This window comes from Rhincodon typus, chromosome 17 (assembly GCF_021869965.1).
Source record: "Rhincodon typus isolate 14 chromosome 17, sRhiTyp1.1, whole genome shotgun sequence".
Lineage (NCBI taxonomy): Eukaryota > Metazoa > Chordata > Chondrichthyes > Orectolobiformes > Rhincodontidae > Rhincodon > Rhincodon typus.
The window spans coordinates 21,183,068-21,208,113 of NC_063348.1; the positions used below are offsets into that span (position 1 = coordinate 21,183,068).

Below are 25,046 nucleotides of genomic sequence, written 5' to 3' on the forward strand. Positions count from 1 at the left end.
CACAGGTCCCTTTTAAATATTTCTCCTCTCACCTTAAAATTATGCCCTCTAGTCTTGGACTCCCCTACCCTAGGGAAAAGACCTTTGCTATTCAGCTTACCTATGCCCCTTATGATTTTGTAAATTTCTATAAGGTTACCTCTCAACCTCCAATGCTCCAGTGAAAAAAGTCCCAGGCTATCCCACATCTCCTTAAAACTCAAATCCTCCAGTCCCAGCAATTTCTTTGTAAATCTTTTCAGAACCCTCTCCAATTTAATTCTTTCTACAGCACAGCAACCAGAACTGGACATAACACAGCAACCAGAACTGCTCCGTAAGTGGCCTCACCAAAGTCCTGTACAAGCTCAACCTGACATCCCAACTCCTACAATCAATGGTCTGATCAATGAAGCCAAGTTTGCTAAACCATCCTGTCAACCTGTGATGCATCTTTCAAAGAACTATATACCTGAACCCTTAGGTCTCTCTGTTTGACAACGCTACCCAGGGCCCTCCCATTAACTGTATAAGTCCTGCCCTTGTTTATCTAACCAAACTGCAATTCCTCACATTCATTCAAATTGAACTCCATCTGCCACTCCTCAGCCATTGTCCCAATTGATCAAGATCCCTTTGTAATCTTAGATAACCTTCCTCATTGTTCACTATATGACCAATTTTGGTGTCATCCACAAAATTACTAAACTAAATTCTCATCCAAATCATTTCTATAAGTGATAAAGAACACTGGACCCAGCACCAATCCCTGTGGAACACCACTGGTCACAGGCCTCTAGTCTGAAAAACAACCTTCCAGCATCACCGTCTGTCTCCTACTGTCAAGCCAATTTTGTATTTAATTGACAAGGCCTCCCTGAATCCCATGTGATATAACTTTACTAGTCAGTCTACCATGCGGAACCTTGTTAAAGGCTTTACTATAGTCCATGCAGACAATATCTACCACCCTGCCCCAATCTACCTTTTAGTTTACGTCCTCCAAAAACTCAAACAAGTTTGTGAGACACGATTTCCCAGCAAAAAGCCATGCTGATTATCCCTAATCAGTCCTCGCCTCTCCAAATGCATGTAAATCCTATCTCTTATCTATAACTAACATATGCCTCCTTTTTATTCTTGATATATAATTATATTGTAATTTTCTAATTTCAAACTTATAATGAAAATAGCTCAAGTCACAAGGTAATTTTATGAATCTGCCAGGGGCATATATGTGGAAAAATAAGTTTGCATTGAAAATTTCTATTCTAAATGTAGACAGAGAAAACTATTAGTAAAAACATTTTGGAAGAAATTAAAGATTACTGCATATATAAAGATGTGCCTCATGTAACATTATTCATGTAATTATGTGAATTTTGTGATAAATAGGAAAGGCAATGAAGGCAATGATAGCCACTGATTTATTTAGTTATTATAAATTAATCTTTACAAAAATTAAACTGCACGAGTCCTTCAATGGTCTCCAAGACAGGCTCCCATATTTAGTTTTTATTTGGCTCCTAGTTATCTAGAATGTAAAAGGACTTGGAGAACTGAACAAGAGTTAGAGGCATAGGGCAGCTAGGAGTCTTACTTCATTCAACTTATGCAAAGTTGTACCAGAAAGACACCCACCCCATCCCATGTAGCCCATTTCCCTGGGAAACACACTCTCACTTCTTGCAACATGGTCTGGGCACAGAAAACAAACTAAAGAGAAAATAGAAATTGTATTGTCTCCTCTATATCTGTCCACTTCGATTGTTGCACACTGCGGTGCCCTGACAGGTTTTCCAATTAACCATTCTTAGAAAATCCCTCTTACCCAAGGATTGGGTTGTCTAATCTGTCTAAAGATGATGAGTAGCATAAAACAGGTCTTTGATTGGTCACATATCCAGACCCATATTCCTCGCATTTTCTGGGTTCAAATCCTTCATGACCTGGAACACAAATACATCATGATTTGTGTTAGAAATTTGATCCTTGATTTTTCATTCTGTTTCCAGCTTAATTAAGTTTCCTCCACTTGGCATATTGTAAACTTTTCCATGACTGGAATTGGTGCCAATCAGTACACTTGCAAATAACAGATTTAATTTGGGCCAGAACAATCTCATTTTTGCATCCCTTCCAATAAGCATTGAAAATGAGAGATGCAAGCTGAAGCATTTTTTGGAGGTACTGTTTGAGCATTATAAATGATTTGGTCAACTTTCCGTTACCTTATCTAATAAGCTGAAATCATATGTGATATTAATAATAAACCCATTAAAGCCGTACCTGCTGGGAATGCCTAATTATAAATTGAGCACTCATGGCCCACAACTTTAATTGGCAACAATGTGTGATCTGTAGTAGATGCTATCTAGGCATATACTAATGGCAAATTTGCTAAGTGCTAAAATCACCTTTTGTTTCTGATGAGAAGGCATTGGACGTGACATGACAAGCAATAGCAACACATCTTCAAATAATAGAGGTTAAGTACAACAGAAACAGAACCTAAAAGCTCTTATAAGTTCTGTAGGCTAAAAGTAATTGAGCCAAAGAGCTAAACTGTATTAACTTTGTTTATCTGCTCTCTTAATACTGCAACAGATTTTACAACAATGGCAATGTGGGAGGTGAAGATGATGTAAAGTTTAGTCTCCACACTTCCAGTAGTTGTGATTTTCGGATCCATAGTAACAGCCAACACCTACAATATTTCACCCAAACAGTTTTTCTTCATGTATCAGTGAGAATCAGCAAGCAATGATTCCATAGTCAAACAGAGTCCTGCTGAACACTGAAGTGCGGGCTTTACAACAGTCTCTGGAAAAAAAATCAACAGTGGAAACTTATACAAATCTTGATTTCCATCCATTTGAAAGACAGAGATGCTGGAGCCAGTAGGAACTTCTGCACTGTTGTCCCAGTTTACATGAAACTGTGCCTTTCATTTAGCAATAATATCCCATGTCTCATGGAGACATCATCGGATGAAAATGGACACTGAGGCAAAGAAAGGGATAGTAAGAGAGGTGACTAAAACTTAGCCAAACATATGGGTTTTACCTAAGTCCAGAAAATTTTGGTTCTGTTGAGGAAGTGGTGGAGTAGCTCAGGGATGGTTTCATCGCTTTGGGATGGGGTAGTGTTGGTGGTTGGGATTGGGGGGTAAACTGCAGAAATAAAAAGAAGTCATAAAAAAGTATTAAATAGCACTGAATTGGTTGTATTTGGAGTTGACAAAGGCACGGATGTGAGCACGAGCAGCAAGTGTGGTGAAGCACAAGTCAGGAGACGAACATGTTTTGGAGGTCAAAGGAGACAGTCTTTGTGACAGAGAGCTTACATAGTAAAAGCTTAGTCATAACTCAGAGTCAAATTGAACATCAAAGTTGTGAACAATTTAGTTCAATCTGAGATAGTGGCAAGGGAGGGACAAAGGTGCAGAATGAGGATAAAACAGGATGAGCTTGATCTTTCCAATGTTTAACTGGAGGGAACTGCAGCTAAACCAAGGCTGGATGTTAAACAAGTAGTCAGAGAACACAAGGAGCAGAGAGTTTGAGAGAATTGACAGGGAGATGGATGTCCATGGCGTATGTCATTTTCGATGATGTCCCCCAAGGACAGTCTAAAATGAATAAGAGGTTTTGTGAAGGATTACACATAGGTCCATGCTAGGTTCAAAAAGTAATAGCATGGGGACAGGGGGCGAAATAATTTCTCAAAATATTTTGACAATAATGTGATTAGTGATAGAATCAAGAAAAGGCCACACCGGACAATAAAGCATAAATATCAGAGAAGAATTATGTTAGATAATACCAACAGTTGCTGAAACGTCAAAGAAGTTGAGAAGGATAAATGCACCCTGGTCAGTACAGACAATGTTATTTGTGACTTTGTTTGGAGCTGTTCAGTGTTTTCATAGGGGCAAGGTCAGGAGATTACTGGAATTGAACATGGAACCACCCTTCCCCCTCCCATTCCATTCCTGGGACCGTGTACCTCAGTGGAAGACATGATACTGCATACACTTAGCAAATTACCATTAGAGGTAACAATCTTAAAGATTTTCCTGGATGAACAGATTATTTATAAAATACTCATAATTTCACAATACACCAGTAATTAAAAAGCTGACCTCCTGACAAAGAGCTGACTCAGTAATACAAGCCATTAAACATTTGTCAAATGTCATCACAGAAGCCAGGAGACTACCATTTGGAGCCTAAAGTCTTCAATATTTAAAAATTAGTTTAAGGAGTTTATTTTTAAAGTGGGAGCCAGCTGTCCTTTGTAGAGGTTATGAAGCAGAGTGAACTCCCAACAGTAATGTCTATTTCTTCAGTCTAATCCTGAGCACTTTTTTTCATCCATGGAGCACAGATTCATGCACACAGTTTTCAAAGATTCTACAGGAATACTCTTTGCAAATATTTCTGGGAGATATCTGCAACTGTTGGCATATTCATAGGGTCTCCTATTCTTGGTTGAAACAAAAAACTGACTCGCATTTCAACAAGAGGTTCTCTGGAAAGAAATCAGTGAAAATATATAGAAATGCTACAAACAGCTACAAGTGGCCATTCATGAAGGTACAACATGAAGTCAGGAGAAGCTTACAAAGACTTCCCCACAAATATCTGCAAGACCTTTTTAAAAAATGCAATAAAGGCAGCAAACATTTAAATGCAGAACTCAAAACATCCACACTGTTTTACAGGATGAAAATTAATACCTAACCCAGAGAGGAATATAGCAGGGGAATAATGTAGCAGGGGAATTGCTCTGGGCTACAACTCCCAAAGTCTCAGCAGCTGAGAAGCTGAGGCAGGGACAGAGATTGAAATAGGCAATCTTGGTGATGGAAAAGATTAAAATCAGAAGTTCACCTCAGGGTCAAAGAAGACAATTAGCTCAGTTCAGCCTGAGATTGTAGCCAGTGAGAGGGTGGAATGGTGGCTGTTGAATGGGCTTTGTAAAATAGGCTTCACTAAGGAAAACAGCCAATTTCACTTCAATTTACATGACACCATAGGACAAGGGTATAGGTGTGCAGTAAAATAGCTTGGCATGGTCCGACACCATTTCACATAGGAACCTTAAAATCATGGTGACATAATAGAGTTTGTGCCCATCAACCTGGGCTGGATTTGAACTACCTGCAGGCCCAGTCACACTATTCAGCCTCTAACGTGAGTTCCCTTTTAGTCCTAGACTATCTGCAGCTCTTTGGGATACTGTATGATTTAAAGCCTACAGATCTTTGCACTTGGCACGATATTGTTGTTTGAATACTTTAAATCACTAACTTTCTCAGAAGATGCCAAATTTATGGGCTGATGATTCAACTGCAGACTCTTACATCAAGCTCTCATCTCTTCCAAAAGAAGCCTCAGCACCACTACAGATTACTTTGCATTCTCTTACCATACGATGTGGAATATGTTGTGGAATAGAATTTCAGAAGGTTGGCATCTGCTCCAAAGCTTGTTTTTGTATAGTGCGGTGTGTGATCCACTGAAATCAAAGCCATTCTGCAGCAAATATATTTGAAAATAAAAGATTTTTATATATTAGTACATAGACTAGAGGCTAGATTTTTTTGAAATTAGGTGGAGATCATTAATTAGATTTCCAACCATTTAGACCCTAATCCAATTGTTTTGTTTGTGTTTGCATTGATAGCAGAATGCTGGCCAATTTCCAATCAACTATATTCAAATTAAGACACAACATTGGGATTTAGGAACACAAGCAACATTTTTATTTACACTGATATAGCATTTGGCCATTTCTCTGCCCATATGAAACGTTTCACCAAAATGCATTGCAAGGGGAATGCATTAAAATGCCCACTAGCAGAATTTCTAGACGCACATTTCATTTTCTTCTCTGGTTTCTAATTACCAACAGGAAAGTTTCTGTAAAATGTTCTGACGTTATTGTTTTTCTTGTTGCAATAGCCACCCATACAGAAAAGGAGGACCCAGGTTCAATTACCTTTCTCGTTTTTGTTAATCAAGCTCAGCTGAGAAAAATGGTCAGTATGTTACAATATGCATCATCGCCCAATATGGACAAAGGTAAAAGAGATTTTAATATTCGATTTCAAAATTTTAGTTCAATATTCTCTGGCCTCACTAACTATCTCCACAATTAAAAAACCCTCAACTAATTAGGCTCTTTTGATCATCTTTTTGATACACTGGGTTTGCCAATGTGAGTCTTTCCACTTCCCACATCCACTCTCTTTGTGGGTGAAATTTCGAATGAACACCAGGTCAGGAGCAGTTCAGTCTTAAAACCTCATTTCTGGATGCTGCAGGATGGGTAGACAGAGAAGAGGGTTTGAAGTATATCGTCAACTCTTGGAATGACATTTTCATTTAAGTTGACAAGGTTCCTTTGGTTGTCTTGTTTTTGTTACAGTGCAGTAATCATACCCCTTTCAAATAAAGAACTTAATTGGTAAGAGGTTATTTATGGGTTCCAAATGTAGTCTTGTGGTGTCTTGCTCCAACTATAAGCTAAATTAAGATGGTTGAAATGAATTTCACATGGACAGCAGTTGGCAGAGATTTTTATCACCTTAGTCCAAACCGGTCTTGAACATTGCTCCCAGTAACAAGACATCAGAATAGGCCAAGTTATTATGCGCACCAGGAAATCAGACAAAGCTTTATTCAGCAATTCATTGTGGATGGGATGAAAAAGAGTCACACAAGTTTCTCCCCATCTAATTAATGTTATACAACCAAAAATGGAGGACAATTATTAACATTGCTTAACATTATGAGGATCCATAGCAGTGACTAATATAGCTTGATGTTTTGGGCTGGATTTTATACCCTACTGCTGGCTGCGTTTTTCGACGGGGGTGAGGCACTAAAATGGGTCAGGTGGCCAACTCATCAACTTGCCACCCACTCTGATCCAGTCCCCACAATAGGTACCCAGTAGGCTGCCTGGCCTTAGGCCTATTGAAACTCCTGATTGCCCAGTTCTGAGCATTGATCCAGCCCCACTTCCATAACACACTGGGCAGCACTGCCAGAGTGCAAAGGACACTTTGTAAACCCTTGCATCCCCAGGAGGAGGGTTGGCCACAGACATGTGGTAGGCAGGCTTCTCCAGCACTTACTTTGGAACCAATCCTACACACTTCTGAGTACAATTAAACCTGGAGTAGAGCCTGAAAGTAAACAGTCATTTAAAATAAGTCTTTCCAGAAACTCCTTCAAAGATGTCATTGTAAAATGTAATGCTACGGACTCAGCAGGGGAGATCAAGAGGGTGACCTTGAATTGTGGACAACCTAGTCTCGCTATAACTTTTGCACAGTCTTGTGCCCAAGGTAGGATGCTGTAGTTTGGCTGTAGAGCATAAAGCCTACACCAAGGACAGCAGTTGCAAGTAACAATCCCAAGCCAAATAGCATAGAGATTGGAAGTCATAAGGTGTGTCTGATGGTGGGAGAGATCATGGCATCGGCATTAGTGCTTGTAGTTCAGTCTTTGTTCAACAAGTGAGTGTAATCCACCACACCAGGCAAACGAATAAAGCAAACAAAACTAAAGGAGATGCAAACTCTTTGATGGGCAAACTGCAATATCAGGATCATGTGCAAAAGACTGACAGATGACATGCAGTTGGTAGAATAATCATACAAAACAGCTGTGATCTACATGGAACTGAATGGGCTGAACATCCCTAGAAGAAGTCATGCCTCTTCAGCCAGAGGGTGGTGAATCTATGGAATGCATTGCCACAGAAGGCCATTGAGGCAAGTTATTGCGTGTATTTAAGACAAATAGGTTCTTGATTAGTAAGGGGGTTGAGAGTTATGAGGAGAAGGCTGGAGATTGGGGTTGAAAAAACATATCAGCCATAATCGAATGGTAGAGCAAACTAGATGGACCAAGTGGCCTAATTCTGCTCCAAAACTTATGTTCCTATTGTCTTATGGTTTTGCGAGAGCAGATCACTGAAGGAGAAATGTTACACATTCATCTGACAGGGAAAAAATTCAGAGGAAACCTGGGCACAAGAAGTAAGCTTCACTGCAATGAACTTACTACTCTTTGATGGAGTTCAACATAAATGGTTCAGAATGTGTTCTCTCCATCTAAGATCAGGGCATTGGCACCAACTGGATCTGACCATCACTTCCTGTGATTGTCTGCATAACATTAACAACACATCCAGCTATCCCAGCACTGAATGTGACACAGATTACTCCCTGTTATGCACTAGGCTGGGAATGCAACACTTCAATATTTTTCATTCAAAGTAGAAATGTTGTCCTCATATCAAATCAGCTATACTGCCTACCCAGATAAAACCAATAGCTCCTTGATCAGGTGCTGTCTGGCACTCTCACAGTGTGCAGAAACTAAATGGAACATACTTTGAGATATCATCCACACATAATGCACTCTCAATATATGAGAAGCACTAACAGCTGCTTAAAGTCTAACAGATGGTAAATGGACAGAGTGTCCATCAGGAAGCCAAATATTATGGTCCATGGTGTTGCCTTACCATCATTTACCAGCATTAACAAAGTAACCTTACAGGTTGTTGATAGCTTTCCACTTCTAGGGCTTCCACAATCACCAGCAATCTATCACTTGATGCTAAAATCAACACATGCATTAAAAAGGCTGATGTCCAAACTGAGTAAGGGAATGCAGAACAACAGCAAACTGGCTGTCTATCAAGCCTGTGTACTTTGTACACTCCTCTGGAAAGTTGGACATACATGTTTTGTAAGAGAAAAAGCTGAACAATTCCTGCCTTGCCTGCTCAGTAGTATCCCTAGCATCCCCTGGCAAGACAAGGGGATCATCTCAGAGATCCTAGAGTATGCTAATTCTCTCAATGCTAGGCCAAATATATTTGTGTTGGCTCAGCTATGTTTATCGGTTGGATAATGGTTGGATAGACAAAGACCATCTCTACGGTGAACAGGCTACTAGAGTTCCTGAGCTTCAACAGGCTTTGCTTAATGCAGAGTTGACCACCATGGCAAAAATTGTCTTCTCATGAGACAGAGGTTGTCACAACCAAGAACAGTCTTAATTGAGGAGCTGTATCCCAGCGTTTGTGGAACTCAGAGAAATCAAAACAACAGAAGAGTTGAACTTAAACAAACGATTGCCAAGATATTCTTAAAATGCTGATAACACACTCCTCCTTCCTTGATAGGATGAAATGCAGGGCTTGTTGTCATATTGTGCTTCAGTTATTTTGTAGGTCGTTTTCATCACTTTGAAGCGTATTGCCTTCAATCCATGCTTCCCAGCTGCCAACTTTTAATGCAGCAAATTTATTTTGGATTTCAGAAATGGAAGAAGATCAGCAGCGGCAATAGCTAGGTCAGTACCACAGCACATAAATACAAACTGCAGAAGGCAAAATCCCCAGAGGTTACAAGCAGAGGATAAACTTCTCGGGCGTGACACAGCAGCAACGAGACTCAAGGATTCGTGTCAGATAATTGCAGACCTTTGCAGTCTCCTGGAAGAAAACTGTGTGCTATTGGGCTTCTCCGCTACCAGCAGCCTGAGAAGTTAAAAAGAGCTGCAGCTTAACTCCCGTCTCCTGAGACAACTCACTCAATAAAGCATGAAAAGGGTTCCATGTTCGATTGCCAGTTTGAAGAATTAGGTGGGGAACAGTTGGGGAAATATAGTTGGTCTCAAGTAGAGAAAAGCAGCCAAGAACTCCTTCCTCTGGCACACAATGCAGGATATATGTACATCTGTATGTGAATGATGGATGAGATTGTCATGTTCACACAGTGGACTCACCTGCAGGCAGTCATTACCTCAGTTCACATCTGAAATAACTCAGATGAGTTGGTAGACAGCTTCCACTCACAGATCCACACTCCAGCAGGAGTCAACACATTGAGAGCAAAGAGGATAAACATGAGGGTCAAGTTTTTGGAAAAGAAAATCACTTTACCAAATTAATATGCTCATTTCTTATAAAAGATTTACCCCTTCCAAACTGAGTTCTTTTCCATTTATAGCTGTAGTTCCCAACTTCTTTAAACAGCAACTTTCCTCTTAAGATGTGCCTCCACTATATTCAATCCACACATAACTTACTAAGCACTCTCTGCATCGTGGTGTTTTCCCAAGGACGGTTCATTCTGCACAAATGTCTGTGGAAGCCCCTCCCCAAACTATACACAAATGCATTTAACTATTTTTGCAAACCCTCTTTAATTTTAGAGGAACTGTATTGAACTAAATTAACATAGCCAAATGAATATAAGAATGCAAAGAATGGCTATGATGGCTATCAAACCAGCTTCATTTACAGACCCTATGTAATCTACTCTATTGTAAACTCCACCTTACCTACTCGCAATCTTCATGCAATATGCAAAAGATTCATCGCCAAAAACAGAACAGCAAAACCCTACAGTATCTACACTTACAACCATTACTTTCCGAACCTGTTCTGTTTCTATCAACAAAAAACATTACAATCATTTCAGCCACATATTTACCACAGGACCAACAATCCCCTTTTCAATTGGACGATTATCTAACTCTTTTATATCTGATCCTAAGAATTGAGCTTTTCAGCTTTTCAAATGGTCACATTTACCAATTACCCTATTTACTTTGGGCATTGTGGTGGCAAGTTGGCTCAGATGGTTTGCGTCTAGTACTAAGACTGTAAAGGTTGAGGGTTTAATCTACTTGCTGGCATCCCTGAAAGACTAATTCAGGGCTCTTGTGGTGCAGTGGTCATGTCTCTACCTATGAGGCAGGAGGCCTGGGTTCAAGATCTACAAGGACATCTTGAATAGGTTAATTAGAAAATAGCTTTACTTCAAGCATGGTTTTTTATCATTGCTTTAGAGAATTATAAGCAGAAACATCAAGATGCTTCTCTGACAATTTCAGTCCTATTTCTTGTCAAATGTAAGTCACACAATATTTTTCCAACATTCCCAACACTTCCCTACACCCTCACGACACCTTCCCATATAATCGCAGAAGGTGTAACACCTGCCTGTTTACTTCCTCCCTCCTTATCATCCCAGGCCCCAGACACACCTTCCAGGTGAAGCAATGATTTATCTGAACTTCATTCAATCTAGTCTACTGTATTCACTGTGGTCACAGTGTGGTCTCCTCTACATTTCAGAGATGAAATGTAGACTGGGTGACTGCTTTGCAGATACCTATGTTCTGTCCGCAAAAATGACTCAGAACTACCAGTCACCTGCCACTTCAGCACACCACTCATTGCTATTAGTTCTGATAAAGAGTCTTCACTCTCAAATTACTAACTCTGCTTTCTTCTCACAGATGTTGTCGGACCTGCCTAAGTTCTGGCAGAAATTTACATTTTTGTTACAGTAATCAGTACAACTATCAAGTTGTCAAAAGCACACTGATATTCTTTTGTCCATTCACATTTCTTTCCTTTCTTTAATAAACACATCAAGGAGCTACTACAGTGCTGCAATTCCAAATGAAATTCTTATAAAATCCATTCACGCAAAGTTACTGCAAAATAGTGTTTTGTCTAATGTACAGGAAATTCCAAGATAGCCTTTCTTATTGTTTCGCTAGGTGATGCCGGACATTGTCCCACCATGTGATCTAAATAAGTCGCTTTTAGCTTTGTAAATTTAATCATGGCAAACATATGACCAAATTGGCACTTAATAACCAATCAAACAGTCCATTCAAATGTTGTAAATGTTCTTCCCAGGTTTGACTGAATACAACTAAGTCATTTATGCATATTTCACACTTGCATAATCCTTCAATGACCTTGTTGGTTAATGGTTGAAAAGTTGATGGTGCATTTTTCATTCCAAGTATCATGACTTTACATAAATAAATTCCATCAAGTGCGACAAAAGCTGATATTTTTGGCTGTATCCATCTATGGAACTTGCTAAATTTTCTATCAATAAGTCAATTTTTGAAACAAACTACTGTATTGAGATGATTGGACATGCAATCATCTTCTCACCATGGAATTGGATGTGAATCTGCCTTTATTACTGCACTGATTTTGTGATAATCAATATACAATCATAATCCATCTGGTCTTGGTACCATCATGGTTGGTGAGCTGCAGCTATTATGACTCTGTTCAATAATGTCGTTGTCTATCATAAACTTGATTTCATCCCTCACTTAAGCTAACTTATCTTGCTTTAGTCTTTAAGGATGTTATTTTCTGGGTAATGCATCATCCACATTAACATCATATATAGTGCTCTGATGTCGACTGATGTTATTATTGGACAAGTCAGAACCCTGAATGAAATATGAAGTAATGACTTGTATTCTTTTGAATTTAACCTGACAGTCTTTCACTAAAACATGAAATGCAAGTAACAATAAAACGTGTTTATTATACAAAAAAACTAAGTTATCTAAATGTAACAGTTGAAATATTAAAAAAAAGGCCGATCTATACCAAGCACAATCACTTTATAGAGATTCAAGAGCAAGATGTTTCTTCCCTACCCAATTAGTATGTTTGACTTGGCTGCTTTCTTCCCTCATTTCCTGTTGTATGAGCTGCAAAATCTTTTTCTCAAATTCACATACCACTGAGATCTTAAGGCTTTCCCATTTTTGAATAATTAATACAGATTTCTAACCAAACTGCGCCGGTCTGGATATTTCTCACAAACTGAAACACTGACATTGAGGTAACTTATTCGCTTTTTCAAACAGAAGGAACATTTCAAGCCTATTTCACAGCAATATCACAGTGAAATGTGATTTAATTTCTTATTGTAATGATGTTGCTAGTGTTAGCTTTTCACAAATTTCTGCACATTCACCAGATGTGATTCTTTTTATTACTGTCTCTCCCCGAGATGCACAAACAAAAATGAGTTCTGCTGATAAGGATTTGTTCTTTCTGAATTGGACAAGTATGTGTCCCCTCTACATCTCTCTCTGCCGGGTTATCCTTAAATTAGTGAATGCTTCTGTTGTGTTGGGCATTGGTAAAAGAAAATCCCGAATGCAGTGTGCAGTTTTGGTCTCCTTATTTAAGGAAAGATGTGAATGTATTGGAGGCATTTCAGAGAAGGTCTATTAGACTGATAGCTGGAATGAGGATAGATTGGACAATCTGGGTTTGTTTCTACTGGAGTTTAGGAGAGTGAGGGATTATTTGATTGAAGTATATAAAATCCCGAATGATAAATGTGAGAAGAATGTTTCCTTTTCTAGGTGAGTCCAGAACTAAGGGATATTGGTTATAATCAAGGGTTCACCCCTTTCGGGTAAAAATGAGAGGAAATGTCTTCTCTCAGACAGCTGCATTATATTTGGAGCTCTTTGCCTCAGGAGGTGGTGGAGGTTTTGAAAGCTGAGGTAGATAGATATTTAGGGTTGCATGGAAATGTGGAGTTCAGAATACAAACAAGCCTTATTGGAATGGTCTTATTGAATTAAAGAGCAGGCTGAAATGCCTACTTCTGTAGTGATTCATATGTTCATTTGAAAACAAAAACTTCAGCAATTATCGCTCCAGGTAACTTGCTTGGGCATTTAGCTTAAATCACATGATTACTTGGAAATGTTGTTTTGACATGATGCTAAGAAAATTAGTTTCTTGCCCTCAAAAAAACCTTCACAGAATTGACATTAACAACCTGTTTACCTCTATTTAGAGCCCAAGTTCCCAAATAATGACAGTAATAAATTATGAACATGCAGCACAATTTTTAAACTTACTATAAGGCAGCTGGTGCCTTTAAAATGGATGTGTGTGCCCTCTCCTCTCCCCTCCTCCCTTGGACACCATCTCGCTTTTCCAGAGCTCTCAGAGAGAAGCTGCGCTCCACATTTCTAGGAACCAGGCTCAGAAGAGCGGGTAAGAAATACAGAACAATGTCAAAGTATGGAAAAACTTCAAACCGACAATGAGGGCCATTCCACAGAAGATCCAGGCCATTGGAACTCATTGTATCACATAACCTGGTGAATCAACAATCTTTGCTGCTGCTCTTCTGCCCTCTAGTGGACACTGCAGATGTGTTAATTTGAATTATAGCTGCAAAACATCACACTGTAACAGGCAATGACGTTACTTCTGTAGAAGTGTCCTGATAATTCAGTCAACCATTCAGAGAATCAAAGAATTAATTTCAAAGAAAATAACATAATTACACCTATTATTTCTGAAGGAGGTTGTTAATGGAGTAATATGCATATTTAGTTTTATTTACATGAGTAGTGATAACATGACTGTAGAATGTCAGCTGTTGCCTTCAACTGTACTCCAATCAGTTCAAATTAGCATTTTAATACAAGCTAAATTAAACAAGTTGTCAAGTTTCGACCTGGATTAGGCAGCAGACAGCTGAGCTGAAACTAACATTTTACCTAAATGCAAAGAAGTTGGTCAACCTCCCAGGGAAGAAAAAAAAAATGAAAAGACGCTCATCTCCTATTTTTAACTTTACAATTTAATGTGAATATTCACATGTTGGAGTCTAAAACATTGCCTGCAAATATCAAGCTTGGAGACAATTAAATCACACAAGAAAATACACAAACAAGCTTGTATGTCAAGAAAACAAGGTGCAGGGCTGGATGAACACAGCAGGCCAAGCAGCATCATAGGAGTAGAGAGGCTGACGTTTCGGGAAGAAGCTGTTTTTGGTAGAGAGGAATTTAGGGTGGAGAACTGAAAGGCTGGGGAACTCTCTCTCTTTCCCGCTGTCTGTCAAGAGGAAAGAGTACCCAGTGACAGTATGGATTAGTAAGTAACAACAAAATACCAAGAACTCAAAGGGTAACTGCGACATTCACTGATGTTAATTGTCTACGTCTCCAGTGAAACAATCATAATCTCAGTTTACAACTTTACATCACAAGAACTTTCAAAAGTTCAAAACAGTTTTGTTTTATTTCCCTTTTGCACTATACCATTGTTAACTTTGTACCTCTGTGTATGTGTGAATACCACAAAGGATATGTGTTTTGACATTGCATTTTTGTAATTTTCTCAGGGTTAACAGATAACATCTTGGTTTAAACAGCTGACAGCGTCTGAGATGCAGCAGTCCCTAAAGTTCTTCAAATACTGTTTGCCACTCCACCTTGCCATTAAAGAGCAACTGAAATTACTCAAACAAGAGAACAAGTCAGAAACACTTAACTGAGGCAACTTTGGAGGTTCTACAAATTAGAACATGCCTTTTTGGAACTGAGAATGATCTTAATCATGAAATCATAAAAAACAGAAATTGAAGTGGCTATTCAACATCTCCAACCTGCTCTGCCATTCAATAAGACAGTGGTAGTCTGACTGTGACCCTAACTCCACTTCCCTGTCCACCGTTTTAATAAAATCACCTTTCATTCTACTAAATACCCATAATTATAGGCCTGGCCTGTTCCCCATAAGGCAACATCCTTGTCCCAGAAATCAACCCAGTTAATCTTTCATGAACTGCCTCCAATGGAAGCATATCCCTCCTTAAATAAAGAGAGCGAAAATTGTACATAGTACACTGAAATAAAAACAGCAAAGGCTGAGATTACACAGCAGATCATGCGCCATAGGAAAGTGAATTAGAGATCACGTTATTAATCTGAAATGTTAACTCTGTTTCTCTTTGCTTTTACTTCAGACTTGGAGCATCCACAGTATTTTTCTCTTGTGTTGAAAAATAACTCTAGGTGGTCTCACTAACACTATATATGCTGGTAACAAGTCTACACTACTGTTAAAGTTCCCTCTCTATTCCAATAAAGGACAACATTCCATTCATCTTCCTAATTCCTTGCTGTATCTGTGTGCTAACAGTTTGCAATTCATTTATGATGACACCCAGATCCATCTGTACTGCTATGTTCTACAGTGTCTCTCCATTTTAATAATATATGATGTTTTCTATGCTTGCCACCAAAGAGGACACCCACATATTTTGACATATAATCCGCTATCTGACAAATGTTTGCTCACTCGCTCAACTTTGCAGCCATTCCTTTGCAGACTCTGGGCATATTCAGTGGAGGTGATGAAAGTTTCACTGATAGTCCGAAAATGGGCTGTCACAATGTCTCCTCTTTTTAGGAAGGGCTGACCCATTCAGTGCCAGTCATTTAACTTCACAGCAGCAGGCTTTCATCAAGTGGAAGGACCCAAGGGCACAGAGAGTATCTGCTGAGAGCTGCCAACTAATCAAAGGCCAGGAGCTCTACATTCGTCGGAGTACAGATTTTACAATGACCAGACATTCAATAGCATAGAATGATCATTGAATCCCTACAGTGTGGAAACAGGCCCTTCGGCCCAACAAGTCCACACCGACCCTTGGAGCATCCCACCCAGACCCATCCCCCTATAAACCACCTAAGCTACACATTCCTGAACACTACGGGCAATTTAGCATGACCAATCCACCTAGCCTGCACATCTTTGGACTGTGGGAGGAAACCGGAGCACCCGGAGGAAACCCACGCAGACACGGGGAGAATGTGCAAACTCCAAACAGACAGATGCCCGAGGGTGGAATCGAATCCAGGTCCCTGGTGTTGTGAGGCAGCAGTGCTAACCACTGAGCCACCGTGCCAACATAGACTAGACCCTACAGAAACCCTATAGTAGAGACTCTGAGAAAATTGCCCTAAGTTAAATATTCCTCTGGGCAATTCCTTTAAGCCTGGTATTCTCTGTAGGTCTCCATAGCAATCAAAGATTTTGAGTGGTTCCAATGAAGTTAAGTGAAATATTTTAACCAAGAAAAGTTAGACAATTAAATGCATTGTCTAATTCCTGTGTAACTACTTAACAGTCACCATACTCATCTCACACACCCCAACTCCATCACTCCCACAACACTTACACACCCAGACTCGGATATGACACTCCTAGGATCCAATCTGACACCACCCCACCCTCTCCTAGCCAATCGCCAGAGGTCAGAGGGACACAACATCCAGAATCTCCTCTCAGAAATGCAGAGCTCCCTTTACTCGTAACAAAAAGCGGGGCCAAACTGCGTGAGATTGAAACTCCCCGGAAAATCAGACCCTGTGTAAACAGTCCAAGTCTGTGGGGTTCTGATCATCTGATCCCTTGTGGCATTGGAATCTGGGAGTTATCAAGCTGGGTAAAACTGGCATTAGAACTTGAAACCTCCCCCAATGTGTGCACATTAGGACTTTATCTCTGTAAGCGTCTCTGTAATCGCTATGATATCCCTGTCCCATGTTCCCAACCATGCCCTGAATTCATCTGCCTTACCTGTTAGGCCTGTTGCATTGAAATAAATGCAGTTTAATTTATCAGTCTTACCTCATTCTCTGCTTTTATTCCTGCCTGCCCTGACTGTTCGACTTGCTCCATTCCCCAACTGTACCAGTGTCAGACTGATGTCTTTCCTCACTATCTCTCTGGGTCCCAAAGCCCCAGGTCCACCACCTCACCACCTCCCCGCTACTAAAATCCCCGGGAGTAGTCTAGACATTACCACTGTTGAGGTCCTCCTTTTTAAATTCCTGCCTAACTTCCTATATTCTTTCCTCAGAATCACATCCTTTTGTCTTCCTATGTCATTAGTTCCAATGCATAGAATGGCTGCCTGCTGGTTCCTCTCCCTTTTGAGAAAATTCAGCACTTTCTACGAGATATCCTTGATCCTGGCACCAGGAAGGCAACACACTATTCTGATGTCTCATTGTCAGCTCCAGAAATGTCTGTCTGTGCCTCTGACTAATGAGTCCCCTATCACAATCGATTGCTTGGAACCTGACAGACCCCTCATTACATTAGAGCCAGTATCGGTACCAGAAACTTGGCTGCCAGTGCTACATTCCCCTGAGAGTCCACCACCCCCTACATTTTACAAAATAGCATACTTGTTTGAGATAGGAATAGCCACAGGAGACTCCTGCACTACCTGCCTCCCTCTCCTACTTTTCCTGGTGGTAACCCATCTTCCTGACTGTATCTATGGTTTTCCTCCCATCCTATAGCTGCCATCCATCACACGCCCAAGCTTCTGGAAATTCTTCACTGCCTCTAACTGCCACTCCAATTGATCCATGCATTCTGATAGAATTCTCAACTAAACACACTTCCTGTGGGCATAATTATCAGTAACATGAAAACTCTCCCTAATTTGCCACGTTTGGTCAGAAGAGCATATCACTCTACTAAAGGCCATTTTTGCACCTTAACAATCTACAAACCCAGAAAACAGCACAGTCTTACTGCTCTAAACGCACTGCTTCAGGCTAGCTTAGTACCTTTGTTTATTTTTTTAAAGTTTAATCAAGAGATAGATCTCAATAAAACATATAATTTTAAAATAAACTCACTCCAGCCATTATTATAGCTTTACAAAATAATCAGTAAGGTTACATTTTAAAAAGCTACTTAGCTGCTCCTCTGCTGTGAGCTCTCCCACACAGTTTTCTCCAAGGTCAACTGTGAATTTCGCTGCTTGTTAATTTTTCTTAGACGAACGCTGATGTACAGAGATACTTGAAATCAAACAGCAGAGGCACTAGCTGTGCAGATTCAATGCTGGGTCACATGGCACTGTAGGTTTCTTAGGTAACAAGGTGTGGAGCTAGATGAACACAGCAGGCCAGGCAGCATCAGAGGAGCAGGAAAGCTGACGTTTCAGGTTATCTCAGACTCCGGCATCGGCAGTTCCTACTGTCACTGTAGGTTTCTTTCTCTGTTTGAATCCCTACCCATGTGGACATTGCCACTGCCTTTGTCTGTCTTCCTCCTTTTTTAAAGTGCTATCATTTTGATCTTTTTTCCCCAAAGTTCCAAAACAATGCAGCAGTTTGTAAAACAGTAATTACTGCTCCTAGAATTCAAGAAAAACATCTCCAATACTGAAAATACCTCAATAAAGGAGCAGCGCTTAGAGACACAATTTTTCCCATCCTCCATCAAGGATTATCCAGATTGTCCCTTCCTGAGGCCTCAATCAACAATGGCCATCTTCTTGAACATATGGTTGCTTCCAGCCTTGTTGGAACCAATTTACAGGTACTGACCTCATTAATAGCCAAGGACTTCAACTGTTTAAACACAATGCTCTTACCAGGATTGCTGTGTCAAATAGAACAGTTTTAATCAAATGTCAGCCTGCAACTAGCCTCCAACCTCACAAACAAACAAAGCTTGTTTGATCTGTTCTTTTCCTTTAACCACAAGCTATACCAAAGCCCACAAGTCATTTCTAGCTCCCAATGCCAAGTTCACAATTCCAAACCAAAATTGATAAAATAATAAAAATAAATAACAATGAAAACTCAGTGAGGATTCTAACAATATTAAATAGTCACTTTCTCCATCACTGATACACAATCACAGCATTCTACAAGGAGTGGTGCAGAACTCACCAAAACTTCTTTGGCAACATCTTCCAAATTCATGGCTTCAACAGTAAGGAGGACAATGATAGCCCTTGGAATCATTACCATCTGCAAGTTTCCCTCCATGTCACCCTGACTCAGAACTATAAAGTCATTCCTTCAATGAGACTGAGTTAAAAAAAGGGAACTCTCTTCATAGAAGTGAGCAGCATGATGGCTCAGTGGTTAGCACTGCTGCCTCACAGTGCCAGGATCCTGAGTTTGATTCCACCCTCAGGAAACTGTCTGTGCGGAGTTTGCACATTCTCCTTGTGTCTGCATGGGTCTCTTCCAGGCACTCCAGTTTCGTTCCACAGTCCAAAGATGTGCAGGCCAGGTGGTTTGGCCATGCTAAATTGCCCATAGTGTCTGGAGATGTGCAGACTAGGTTGGTTAGCCATGGGAAATGCAGGGTTACAGGGATGGGAGGGTCTGGGTGGACTTGATGGGCCAAATGGTCTGCTTCCACATTGTAGGTATTCTACGATTCTGGAAGTGCAGTGGGAATACCTATGCCCCTTGGGCTACAACGGTTCAAGAAGGTAATTTAATAAAATTTTTGAAGGTCAATTCATGATGGGAAATTAAGGAAATTGGCCTTGACAGTGATGCTCACATTCTATGAACAAGTAAAAAGAACTTTGCAACAGGCCACTAACGATCAAGAATTTTGCAGCAGTAGGCTGCAGTGAGAGATTGGATGGTGTGGATCATGGTGCAGATTGCAAATGAGGAATAAACGGAGTCAAGGATGGAATCTTGGATACTTTGAGATTATTGCTGAGGGTGGGAAGCAAAGGTGATGAGGTTTGCTGACGTAATTGAAAAAAGCCTAGCGTGGAATCATACAGAGCCATCCAGGAGAAACGGTACGGGAAACTGACACATCTGAAACATGCCACCTTTCACATTGAATTCGCTCATTTGAAATGCATTGTCTTTTGCTGTGCAAGCAATGCTGCGCAAAATGGCTATTTAAAAGCCCAGCAATTAAAGAAATAATCGAGGATGGGATGTAATTAGTGACAAAATAAAGTTAACAGTATGATATTCAGCAAGTTTAAGATAAAAAAATGAAAGTTCGAATTTTCGATTTGCCAATTTCACTGCAGAATGAGATTCCTGTGTGTTCGTCCCTCCACACACCCCCTATGTCAGTAATTACATTGTGGAAATAAACCTGGGGGGAGTCTTGACGATTGAATGCTCGAAGATGGAACTTGACCCAAACCATCACACTGATGTATGTCAGGTGTTTCATAAACTTTTGGAGCTTTGATATGTACCATCAATGCCTAAGGTTCTTAACTATTTTGACCATGACACTAAATAAGGACTCAGGTCCCAGGAACTCGGAACTAACAAGAGAATTACGATAAGTTTTGAAATTGCCGGCATCAGCCCCGGCTTCACTCAGTTAGCCCACCGACTCTCCACTTCCTTACCTGCTGCCAGCCCAGTTTGCTTTCTTTCTCTGTCTCACTCTGCCCGAACAGCGAGTTTCTATTTGTAACCTAGCAACTGTTACCTCGGCAATAGAGACAAAAGTAACGTGTTAAAAAGTAGCACACAATATTATGAAACAAACTTCGAGTATGATCCGACCAAGAGGGAAAACTTTTCTCTATTCTTCTATAAAAGCCGATTCTCTTACCATCTGGAGCATTTACTATCGAGTGAGATCTGCGTACAGGGCTTGAAGGGTTATGCTCGGTAACAACTTGGATCTAAACTCACCTCGATTTTTGTTTTCATTTGAAACAGGCGAGCGTTAAAAATCACCCTCTCCCTATTGCGCATTCCTTACATGTTTTGAAGGCACAATCTTCCAGATTATGTTGCTGAATCTATGATAGCCTCCTCGGCTGGAGTGTCAGGTATCATTTTAAACAAGTTTAATGTTTGAAACAATTGTGTAAAGAGACCGCGCATACTGAAACCTGTTTACAAGATATATAAATGAATTATAGAAAAAAATGCTACTGCTGGATATATCAGGAATATTTTGGAAATAACCGGGAACGTATAATCATCCACAAGCATTTAAAACTGACCATGTCTTTGTATTTAGAACAAAGAACATAGAACATAGAACAGTACAGCATAGTACAGGCCCTTCAGCCCACAATGTTGTGCCGACCTACTATCCCACTAAGATCAAACTACCCTGCATACCCTACATTTTACTATCCTCCATGTGCCTATCCAAGAGTCACTTAAAAGTCTCTAAAGTATCTGACCCCACTACCACAGCCAGCAGCGTATTCCACATTCCCACCACTCTCTGTGTAAAGAACCTACCTCTGACGTCTCCCCATACCTTCCTCCAATCACCTTAAAATTATGCCCCCTCGTAATAGTCATTTCCGCCCTGGGAAAAAGTCCCTGGCTATCCACTCTATCTATGCCTCTAATCATCTTGTACACCTCTATCAAGTCACCTCTCATCCTTCTTCGCTACAATGAAAAAAGCCCTAGCTCGTTCAACCTTTCCTCATAACACCTGCCCTCCAGTCCAGGCAGCATCCTGGTAAATCTCCTCTGCACCCTCTCTAAAGCTTCCACGTCCTTCCTATAATGAGGTGACCAGAACTGAACACAATATTCCAACTGTGGTCGAACCAGAGTTTTATAGAGCTGCAGCATAATCTTGCAGCTCTTAAACTCAATTCCCCTGCAGATGAAAGCCAACACACCATACGCCTTCTTTACAACCCTATCAACTTGGGTAGTAACTTTGAGGGATCTATGTACATGGACCCCAAGATCCCTCTGTTCCTCCACACTGCCAAGAATCCTTCCATTAACCCTGTATTCTGCATTCAAATTCGACCTTCCAAAATGAATCACTTCACACGTTTCTGGGTTGAATTCCATCTGCCATTTTTTTGCCCAGCTCTGCACCCTGTCAATGTCCCATTGCAACCTACAACAGCCCCCCACACTATCCACAACTCCACCCACCTTCATGTCATCGGCAAACTTACTAACCCACCCTTCCATTTCTTCATCCAAGTCATTTATAAAGATCACAAAGAGCAGAGATCCCAGAACAGATCCCTGCAGATTTACATGGTGCCAAATTATATTTTGAAATACCTCCCTTAGTAAAAAAATATATGGGGTATAGCGATAGTTCTTGTGTTCATATGCAGCAGAAAAGACAGGTCTTATTTTGGTCAGAATTTTGTTTTATCTTTCCCCCAAAAACATCAACCCATCTTCTGATTTTGGATGTTAAAGGAATACATTGTATTTTTTTTAATTTAAGCTATATGTAGTGTCATAAGGATGTCATAAATCATCTTTCCTTGGGTTACTAGCAGCATGACATGTTGCTGGTAGTTTGTTGTGCTATTGTTTTTCTTTTGAAGATGCAATTTTGAATTTGCTTTTTCCGGGCTGGATTTGTTAAAATATTGAAACGCTGTTCAGACAATTGAGTTCTTTTTAAACAAAACACAAACTTGTTACTGTAAATTACTAAAGTTCACGTTCTACCAAGCAAGTTATAAACAGGGAATCTAATCCCAGAGGAACTGAAACATTCAGGTCTGGTTGAGTTTCTCCATTTCCTGTGTTTGTTTTAGATCTCCAGTGTCAACAGTTTTTATTTTATTTTAGTCTCTGAGTTGTAAACTGTTTTGAACCAATGACTACCACAAACATGAACAAAGAAAATAATCTTCAAGGTCTCCTTGTCAAGCAAAAGAGAGATTAGGACAATGCTGTGGTGAAGACAAATTGTGAGCCTGTGTTTGGAAGTGTTGTGTGGACTTCTGCAAAGGTGACCAGCCTTGAGAGAAAACCAACTACCGGTGTGAGTTTGCCTCCAACAAGATACTTTTATCTGATGCTTATGTTATCTTCCATCACATAAACAGTGGGCATAGATATCATCACATTGGACAATCCAACAAATGTTTATTATAGATACTATTATATACAAGCATTAGCCATCTAAGTGGTCAAACTAATGGGTTACAATAGCACAACAAACATCCAGCAACATGTCATGCTGAAAGTAATGTAAGGAAAGATAGTGAATGAGATTTTTATACCTATCGGTCACATGCTGTGATGCAGTAATGATATCATGAATATGTCACTTAAAGATAAACTGACATACTGTGTTGCTTCAAGGTATGCTGTGTCTTTTAAAGGTGCACTGATGTACTGACCATGAGATGTAACAAACAACTGTGAACTGAGGTCTTCCAAAATGTGGCAGTCTTCTCTGTACGATGACTTCCTGGAGAACAGCTTAAGTAAATGGCCGCAATATTGAACTCACCACAATGAGACCAGTCCAAGATCAACTAAGTGCATACTTCTGTTCATGAAATCTAAACTCTTTGTCAGACCAGTCTCTTTGCCAATTGAGTGTGTGTGTGTGTGTGTGTGTGTGTGTGTGTGTGCAGCCAACGTGTATAACCGAATGAATAGTATTGCATTACTTAGGTTTTCCCTAGCATGGGAACAAATACTTTCAATAAATGTATCACCTTCTTGTCTAACCTAAGAAAACCTGTCTTGAGTACTTTTGTCATAGCCTTAAAACACAAATAGTAAGACACTTACAGAATTGGCAGGGAGTGGGAGAATTAGGGAACTTATTTCAGCTCTCCTCACCTGCTTGTAAATATATGTAGTATTTTATGTATTTTATATATATATGTTTGTGTGTGTATTATAATAGTCACTGCATTTGGATTATATGGAAAAGCAGGCAAACAAAAGAGGTGAAGTGAGGGCAACTGCCCTTGACTTCAGTTCAGCATTTAACCAAACCTTCAAAGAGCCCAGCAATCAGAAAACTCTCTTGGTTTTCAAAGATGGTTATGGCTGTCAGAGGCCAATGTTCATAACTCCAGAACATTTCTGCAGGAGTCCCTCAAGGTAGATAATTCTTTCAAAAAAAAAGCCTGTCCAGAGATATTATTGCACACCTCTGGCACAAATGGGACTTGAACCTGGAGTTGTCTGGCTCAGCGGTAGGGACATTACCACTGCATCACAAGACTCTCCTCAGTTCCTCAGTGTACATATTTGATATCAACTTTTCAGACATGTTATATTATATACCTCCAAAACAGGTGGGAGTCCTCAGAGTAGTGTCTTGGGCCTGACCTGGTTTTTCATTGACCATCAATAGGTCAGAAATAGGAATGTTTACTAATGATTGCACAATGTTCAGCTCCAAATGCATCTGCTCAGATCCCGAAAATGTCCATGTCCATGTGCAGCAAAACCTGTCTAAAATCTGACGTTGGGCTGATAAGTGACAGGTAGCATCTGTGCTACACAAATGGGCAATGGCCATCCCCAATAACCCCCAACAAGAGAATGTCTAATCATCATTCCTTGACAGCTAATAATATTACTTTTGCTCAATTTCCCATAATCAGTTTCCTGGGGATTTACCGTTCGCCAGAAACTGAACTGGTCTAGACATATAAATACCATGGATGCAAGAGCAGATCAGAAGCTCAGAATTTTGCAGTAAATAACTTCTGTCTCGCCAAAATCTGTGAAAAACACAACCCAGCAGGGTGGTGGAATGCTCTCTGTTTGCCCATACAAGCATGGCTCCAACTCAAGAAGCTCAATGTGATCTAAAACAAAGCAGACTACTTGATCAGTATCCCATCCACTACTTTACACGTT

At 40.1% G+C, this 25,046-nt stretch overlaps 1 protein-coding gene and 1 long non-coding RNA gene across 3 annotated transcripts in view; one reads left to right on the forward strand and one right to left on the reverse strand.

Moving 5' to 3' along the window:
• The window catches only part of ppp1r32 (protein phosphatase 1, regulatory subunit 32), a 134,525-nt gene extending 113,669 nt beyond the window's left edge, over positions 1 to 20,856 (reverse strand). The window contains exons 1-3 of the mRNA XM_048607390.1: positions 20,825 to 20,856; positions 5,413 to 5,519; positions 1,811 to 1,928 (exon numbers count right to left, since the gene is read on the reverse strand). Coding sequence (XP_048463347.1) covers positions 1,811 to 1,928; positions 5,413 to 5,518 — 224 coding nt within the window. The 5' untranslated portion in view covers position 5,519; positions 20,825 to 20,856. The remainder of the gene's footprint in view (positions 1 to 1,810; positions 1,929 to 5,412; positions 5,520 to 20,824) is intronic.
• Positions 1 to 23,778, forward strand: part of LOC125485282 — a 159,589-nt gene extending 135,811 nt beyond the window's left edge. Inside the window, exons 2-4 of one of the 2 annotated variants that reach the window (XR_007264005.1) lie at positions 5,949 to 6,068; positions 21,144 to 21,256; positions 23,543 to 23,778. This is a non-coding gene — a long non-coding RNA (uncharacterized LOC125485282). The remainder of the gene's footprint in view (positions 1 to 5,948; positions 6,069 to 21,143; positions 21,257 to 23,542) is intronic. The other variant, XR_007264006.1, reaches the window with a different exon arrangement.
• Positions 23,779 to 25,046: the final 1,268 nt, after the last annotated feature.